This window comes from Olea europaea, chromosome 23, assembly GCF_002742605.1.
Source record: "Olea europaea var. sylvestris chromosome 23, O_europaea_v1, whole genome shotgun sequence".
NCBI classification, from domain to species: Eukaryota; Viridiplantae; Streptophyta; class Magnoliopsida; order Lamiales; family Oleaceae; genus Olea; species Olea europaea.
In genome coordinates, this window is record NC_036259.1 from 2472484 (window position 1) to 2480489 (window position 8006).

An 8006-nucleotide genomic window follows, 5' to 3' on the forward strand; every position below is an offset into this window, starting at 1 on the left:
ATATAGCAGTAGAAACCAAAGGAAGAGTAAGAAAGGAAAAAGGCAACGATTCTCCACGTGCAAAAATTTTACATCCTTTATAGCTCTTCAAATCAAACGAGGTAGGATGCTATGTACAAGTTGATTCATCCTTTTAATATTATAATTTTTGACGTGATTTATTTCATGAAATACTAATTGGCTTGCGGGTCTCTATAAAATGAAATAAAATGTGAGATCTCCTTCAGGTCTTCTTAAATGTATTAGAGTATTCGATTGATCATCAATTGCTCTTGATGAATGATGATATGAAATATTGTAAATTCATGTTTTAAAAGTTATCATATTGTTTTGGACGCACTCATCCTATTGAGTATAAATTACTCGTTCCTTAAAATTTAATATTTTAGGTCAGATCGATCGACGTGGATGGTATTTGAGCTGTGCATACGTTGCCAAGTAAAGAAATTTGCAAAAAACCATTTAAAAATAATTCCCCTAGGACATTGTGTGTTTCCTTTTATTTCCATTTAACATTCTATGTTACATGACAATACATTTATTTGATTTAGCATTAAAGTATTCAATAAATTAAAGTTTTAAGTTTTAAATTCTTTTTTCCACTTGATGTATGATTATGGAATGATATCGATAACATTTCAAATTTAAGTTAATAAAATTTGGGGCGTTACAGTAGCGGTCCCAAACCTTTTTCAATTTTTGCAGACTTTAATCTAACCTTCAATTTGCGCCAGCGAAAATCCTCAACCTTTCAGAAATATGCATCTGAAATTCATATGAATGAAAACAGTTAGTTGATCCGATATGCCTAGGAATATTGCAAAAAAGAAAGACGAATATATTAAAAAATTCAAAATATGTATACATACAATGTAACAAATATCTTTAAAAAGTTCGCAACTTTCCACCCAATACAACAGAGTTGAAAGTTGATCACAGTTGATCACTCATGTAACGGCCCCGTTTGGTATAGATTAAAATCTAATTTTAATTTAAATCTAAGTTAAACAATCAATATTAACTACATTTTTTATGGATCCCACAACTTTTTAATCACACATTTCAAAAACTTCTTTCACAATCTACTATAAATTCTAATTTTAATCAATACCAAACACCCATGATTAAAGGATGAAAAATAAGAATTGCTAACTAAAATGTTCCAACGTTTTAGCACTATTGACGAAGGTTGCACTTCTATCAAAGCCCTCGTGCACAAGAATCCGAACTGCTTCCAAGCCATTTTGAAACGTGAAATCCAACTGGCAAAAGGTAAAGGCGTAGTCATCAGAATCTAGATCAAAAGTCAATTCTCTTTTCATAGGAACATATGCAAGAAAGTCGAGTACCTCTACACGTTCGTCTCTTGTAAAAGGACGGAGAACAAAATTAGCAGCTTCCATTTTTCCTGGAGGCCTCCCAATACCTATTCGTAAACGAGGAAAATCCCGACTACCTTTTAGGTGAGTTATGATACTCCTCATCCTGCAAATGATTAAAAAGATTGTATAATCAATTCAGAAAACACCACTAAAATTGTAATAAAAAGTAACACAGGAGTTAGCAACCATATTATACCTGAGCAAGCTCAATTAGATATATAAAAGTCCAAGAGTAAAATAATGTAAATCTTGATACGAATCACTTAACCCAGAAATCCATCACAATTTGGGGAAAAGATTAATTTACTTCATTTCTCAGAGATCGTTGCTTAGATTTGATATTATAATATACTGATAGTGGTAGAGTTATCTAGCCAATAAGATTATCGTCAATAAAGGAGTGTCAAGGTTTTTTTTGGAAAACAACCATTCTAAAGGAAAAGAAATGGAATATTAGCAGTTAGCACTGGGATAAAAATAGTTAAATGTTGCTCATCTCCCCCCCCTTAACATTTCTGCATATGCTCCAGTAACTTTACTAAAATAATCAACATAATTCTCACTTAAAAAGCCAAGATACAATTCAAAAGAGTCTATTTTCCGTTATTTCATATTTTCCTGCAACTCAGAATGCAGAACAGAAAATCAGTTCAGTGGCTTAGTATTCACCCATTATGTCCACCGTGTCCACCTTTTGGCAACAATCGTAACTTCGCAAATGGCAGATCCATGTCGTCAAAAATCTGAAAACATGAACTCATCAAATTTAGTGATTAGAAAGTGACAGAATGGCTAATTAAGACTATGGATGATTTACCACAAGAACTTGGTTCAGTGGAATCTTATAATATGAAACAATAGCACCAACCTGCCAACAAGAGCAAATAACTCAACCTTTTATCACTTAACAAGGGAAAGATATGTAATAAAAAAAGTATGTCTAGTTGTTGAGAAAACTTACAGACTCACCGCTTGCATTCATAAAAGTCTGTGGTTTAGCAAGCATGACAGGAACATTTCCAATCGAGCCTAAGAAAATAGAAGACAATGAGATCAATAAATAAAATAAAATCAAACTTCTAGATGACACTTTCCCTTCACCAAGGTTTAATGCTCTTTTGCCCTCTTTTGATGTCCAAGAATAAATGCTCTTATTTAAAATAGTAATAAAATAACCTACTAAAAAATACATGATACCAGTTCAAAAGATCATTATCAGTAAAATTAATAAATTAGTTGGTGGATGTTTCTTTTCTCCACTCTCATTGTATAGACTTGTCTGACCTAGTTTTCCAGGAAGGGCAAGCTCCAATATACTTAAAACCTTAATACTAAGACTTCATTCTTCAGTACTTCCTTAAAGCTCAAGATACTAGTAAAATGGAAAAACTAGAAATAAAAATTCTCTCTATCTTTGAGTAAGGTTTATTAACATGTGCAAATTGAATGATGTTTACTAGCATCTAGGAAGAAGGAAAAGCAGCTCAACCAATCCTTTTGCTCTCATTCTTCAAGCATCATTTAAATTTCAATCTAACTTGTGACAACAGACAAACAAAATTATTTCCTCATAAGTTTTATCCACTACATCACTATAGGAAATATTTTTCTAAATGTGATCTAAAACGAGCATATATAACCACCATTACTTTTTTCAAATGCTATGAAATCAGCCAATTGTTGGAAGGACAAGTATCCCTGGTTATTGATTGGTTGAAAGCTGGCAATCAAAATAAACTCCAAGTTCCTCGATTGTTTATCTTTGCTTCTCCAGTACTTTTGGGGAACTGAACGTGTTTTTATTGTTTCTTATTGTAGTCTTTAGTTTCCACATATTTTGTCCACATGATACTTTTTTCTCTCTCTTATTCTCTATGGATTCAAAAGGAATACGTAAGAGTTTTCAATCTAGACCCTAATTCTGGTCATCCCAGAATATTAAGTAGAACATTAACAGAGGACGGGAATGTAACATTTTGGTTTAGAATGAACAAATTGCTAAATGAAGTCAAACTAAGTGTTGTACACTTCAGCCCCCGTTTGGCCCCCATTAATTTCCATTTCATTATATTTCATTTTTCTATCTCCTATTTTCAACCACACAATCTTTCATAAAATAATATTACACATAAACCGAAAATTTTTTCTTCCTTTTCAACCACTCATTTTTCAAAAAAAAAAAAAAACACTATTCTACCCATTTTCATTTTCCACAAAATGGGGGCCAAACGGGGACTCAGTCATACCATCTAATTCCTCAGGTCAATTAAAATGTTTTTACTGCTGCAAAACTTCAGAGAGAACCACAACCAATGTTGAAGAAATTCCGAGGTAATTTCAATTATGTTTTCTTTCAAAGTTCCATCTTTAGCTTTGTCTATTACAGCCTGTTATCTGGAAATTATTTTTAATTTTAACGAGTAGTGAATACGGATCATTCATTAAAACATAGAAAATTCAAAGCTCCACGTGCAAAAAACTGGCAGCATGATTTTTGCAGGGACGAAAGAAAAAAACAACAGTAAAAAATCCACTGTATAAGAAAATATAGTACTTTTCATATTATGCACAAAAACCTAATAAAATAACATAATATAACATGGAAAATTGAAGGCTGGCTGTATGGATGAGCTTGTAAGTAATTCAAACATATTTATAGGTCTGACTTAAGTTTAGACATTTTTTGCAAACCTAAAGTAACTTTTTTCTTAACTAGTCAAAGTTGAACGTGCATTGCACGTTATTTTAAAATATTTTATATGTGATGTAAAAGTAATATTTAGTACCAATTTGTTGGAGGATTTGATGAGTCTAGGACGAATTAAAGAAAATAAAATTTAGCATAGAAATTTAAAAGAAGAAAATTATACTCAAATTGTACTCTCAAAACTCAATTTATATGATTCAATTTTTTTTATAATGATGAAATATTATAAATGAACAATCTTTTTATATTACATTTGATACATAAAAATTAATTGTTAATATAAAAATTTAAACACCCACTAAATTTCTAGATATATGAATACTAATAAATTCATCTATAATAACTCTCGATTCATGTAATTCAAGACCTCTCAAGTGAAAATTCATTAAATCTAGGTTAATGTGATTAATAACACAAATTTTATAAATGACAATAATTATGTAGTATTTATTACATATCGAAAAATGAAAAGTTTGGTATTATTGAAATAACTGAATTATAGAAGGGTTAAAACTGTCCAAAAAATGATTCTCTCCTTATGTGATATTTTAATATATTATAGATTATAAGTAAAAACTTATTTTGACAGTATAGTGTGTTACTTCAGCAGAAGTAACTTGTCGATTTCGAAGTCTGACCAACAAAATAACTCCAATATCTTGTCTAATTAATAATTAACAAATTGAATCCAAACGCAAATATTGTAATATACAGAAAAACCAATTTCAAATAACTACAATTCTAAAGAACTTAATAAAAACTCAAATAATAGATTGTCAAATTAAATTAACACATCAAGATATTAAAGCATGTACGTCTACAAATACAAAACCTCATTTCTGTTAGATTATACCACTAGAAACTAAAATTTGTAAAATTATTTAAAAAATTATATTATTGAAATATATATTTCAACACTATTTATTATAATAAATTGAGCACAAATTAATAGTAAAGAATTTGATAAAAAAATAATAGCTAACCCAACAAGAATAGGTACTCCTATAAACAATTTATTATCAATGTAACATTCATCTCAAAATTACGCCAATGATTACAAAAGTGGGTGAAAACACTCTTAGTCACAGAACTTATAGCGAATTTCACTTTGGTCATCTAACATTCTTGCTTCCATAGTCCATTGTGTTTCAATTTTGTCCTATTTAAGTCACTCCTTCCACCACCATTTTTAAAAAAAAAATGCTAACCGAAAAGATTACGTGGTAGACTAACAAGCCACCTTAGACCTCGAGAACCTTTAGTTTATAATTTTAGTCTTGCATACAAGCATGTTTTACAACCTGAAGTTAATGACCTATGTAAAATATCTCTTAAAGTTTAGTATCCTAAGTGAAATCTTGCTCCAATATTTAAAAATGATAGAAAAAAAGAGAAATAAAACTTTCACCCTCTCCCAACTCTTGTCAAATTGCCGGGCAACCCTCCCTCTCTCCCTCAAACCTTTGTCTGTTCTCTTGGATAAGTTTATTTCAACAATTTAGCTCACACATATTCTACCGCATAACATACTTAAAAGCATGTTTGGAAGTATTTAGTTAAGTATTAAGGGTCTGTTTGATCCCCATATATATATATATGTATGTATGTATGTATGTATGTATATTGGAGAATGTGTCGAATTATTTTACCACAATAATGTGTGTTAGAAAATGAATTTGAAGAAAACCGAGCTTTTATATAATGAGGCTCAAACATGGGCTAAATTATAAATAAATGGTACTTGAGGGTCACTATCTATGAGTGAATAAAAAGTGACTAAGCATTTATAAACAGTTTAAAAACATGAGCCAAATATAGACTTATTTTGCTGAAGCCTTTTAGTATCATCATAACCAGTTTAAACCTCATAACGCTAAGAAGAATAGGTGTAATATTTGAACTAGACGGACCACCCTAGAAGGTTAGTAAATAACTGATCATGTGCTACATCTTCTGTTGTCATCCACATATTAACATATGGTAGGTGGGTAAGAGACGGAAGGATAGGCAGCATTGAGGGAGGGGAATCAATAGTGGCACGGTGGGCCAGCTCGACAAGGATTGAAAGAGGAGATTATTTTAGTCTTTCTAGTATTTCTTCTCTTTTTTATAATTCTCCTCCTTAAATGTTTAAGCAAAAATTCATTTATGCGACTAAACTTTATGCAAAATTATGCTTCGGTCACTAAACTTCATTTTATGAAACATGGTTAAACAACTGGAAATTTATGAGTAAACCAAAACCTTTTCAAGTCTATATCAGCAATTTCGTAGTGTTAAAGGTAAAACATGAATGAAAATTATGCGAAAAGATTGGAACACAAAAGTTCAAGTTAGCAATGAAAAACTTAGTATAAAGTTAGGCAACTAACAGCCCATACGTCGATTACACAACTGAGAGGTCAGGAACTGCAGAAAAATAATGCAAAATGGTAAACTGTAAATTAAAAAAAAAAATCTAGTTTATTAAAATTTGCAAGAAATAGTTATAATTTGGTAACTAAGAGCCCCACATGACGCATTCACCACCGGAAGGACAGAAACTCCAGAAATATAATGCAAACAAGTAATAAATAGGCAAAATTATGTATTATCAAAAGTTTCTAAAGTATGACAACCTCTTCCGAAACAGGATTTGAAAGAAATGCTGCTCATAGGTATCCCCTCCGCTTCAGCTACAAAATCGACCAATTCAAAACCCACCTGTTAATTAAGAAAAAGCCAAACAAATCTTTTTAACTCATCAAATATATATGGATATGCATATCATAAATGTGTATATATATACAAATATACGGACGTTATGCCGAGTCCCGCTGTAACGCTTCCCCGGGTTTCCAAGGCCTACGAGGAGCCAGGGTTTAAGTTTTTCTGGGTCTGGTGAGGTGGCTAGGCTTGGAGTGGAAATTGAAGCCATTGGCCTGCAGCTGAGGGTTCTATATGAACAAATGTTATTTGAGCAATGAAATGGGGCAAGAGAAATTAGGGTTTTCGAGGAGAGGAGGCAACACCTAGGGAATCGAAGAATGGTCGCCGCCGACGCCGCCAAAGAGGACGAGATAGAGAATGCACAACTCGTTTTGTACATTGTGCATTAGATGGTCGTACCCTACTATCATATAATTTGGGTGAAATGAAGAATGTGTTGCAGAATAATTCATAAGCGTAAATGAATGAAGCCAAAGGACACGAATCAGGGGAAATTTCACGTTAGTCTAGTCAAATACCCCATTTACAAATAAGTCTTCTCCTATCTTCCACTTAAAGCCTGTTTGACAATCATTATTATTGTAGAAAAGGAGTTTTGAGTGCTAATTTTTAAGAAAATATATGGTTAAAAAGTGAAAAAAAAAAAAAAAAAGGTTCTTGTTTGAAAATGATAATATATCAAACTATAAAATAAAATAACGTGTGTTAAACATGCACTAAGATAAGTATCGTCACGATAACTCAATTTGTTCGATAAACTACTCGGGCCATTTATGGTTAAATGATTTAGTTAAAGGGAGGGGAGATTTTCTTTTCATCCGGAGGTAGCTCACTATAAAAATCAAAATCACCCTCTCTTAGAGTTGTATAAGAAGATGACTGCCTTTAAAAATTAAATAATTTATTTCTCTGACTAATTTTCAATTACACATTCAAACAATAAAATATTTTGCATGTAAACTCAAAAAGCTTTTTTACTTTTTAACTATAAATTCTAAAAAATAAAAAATAAAAAATATTATTCAAAACATCATTTTTACATAATAATGCCCATCAAACAAAGGCTACATTACGAATCATAAGTGAAAATGGTCTCTTTGATATAAAAAGACAAAAATGCTCAGAATATTACTAAAGGGTAATTATATTCACAACATAATTTTTATTTCTTATACTACATTTTAATTGCACTTAAGCTTCTTAATCTT

General features: G+C 31.2%; 1 protein-coding gene across 4 annotated transcripts; it reads right to left on the bottom strand.

The window, feature by feature from the left end:
* Positions 1 to 576: 576 nt before the first annotated feature.
* LOC111372119 (peptidyl-tRNA hydrolase, mitochondrial-like) lies at positions 577 to 7302 on the bottom strand. 4 transcript variants are annotated; one of them, XM_022994300.1, is made up of 9 exons: positions 7101 to 7302; positions 6890 to 7025; positions 6708 to 6792; positions 2344 to 2411; positions 2200 to 2250; positions 2052 to 2125; positions 1350 to 1485; positions 1154 to 1262; positions 577 to 765 (listed from the first exon to the last, which is right to left on the bottom strand). In XM_022994300.1, the coding sequence occupies exons 1-9, from the start codon at positions 7175 to 7177 to the stop codon at positions 752 to 754; spliced, it is 750 nt and encodes a 249-aa protein (XP_022850068.1). In that variant the 5' UTR covers positions 7178 to 7302; the 3' UTR covers positions 577 to 751. The 4 variants fall into 4 exon arrangements, with proteins under 4 accessions (XP_022850068.1, XP_022850065.1, XP_022850066.1 ...); XM_022994297.1 differs by having other exon boundaries at positions 6890 to 7296; XM_022994298.1 differs by having other exon boundaries at positions 608 to 765; positions 1168 to 1262; positions 6890 to 7297.
* Between the last annotated feature and the right edge of the window lie 704 nt (positions 7303 to 8006).

Coding starts and splice junctions, on each gene's coding strand:
- LOC111372119 (XM_022994297.1), bottom strand. CDS start 7,177: ATGTACAAAACGAGTTGTGCATTCTCTATCTCGTCCTCTTTGGCGGCG. Junction 2,412..6,707: donor CAAATCCTGTTTCGGAAGAG/GTTGTCATACTT, acceptor CTATTTTCTTAG/GCTCGATTGGAAATGTTCCT. Junction 2,126..2,199: donor CACTGAACCAAGTTCTTGTG/GTAAATCATCCA, acceptor TCATGTTTTCAG/ATTTTTGACGACATGGATCT.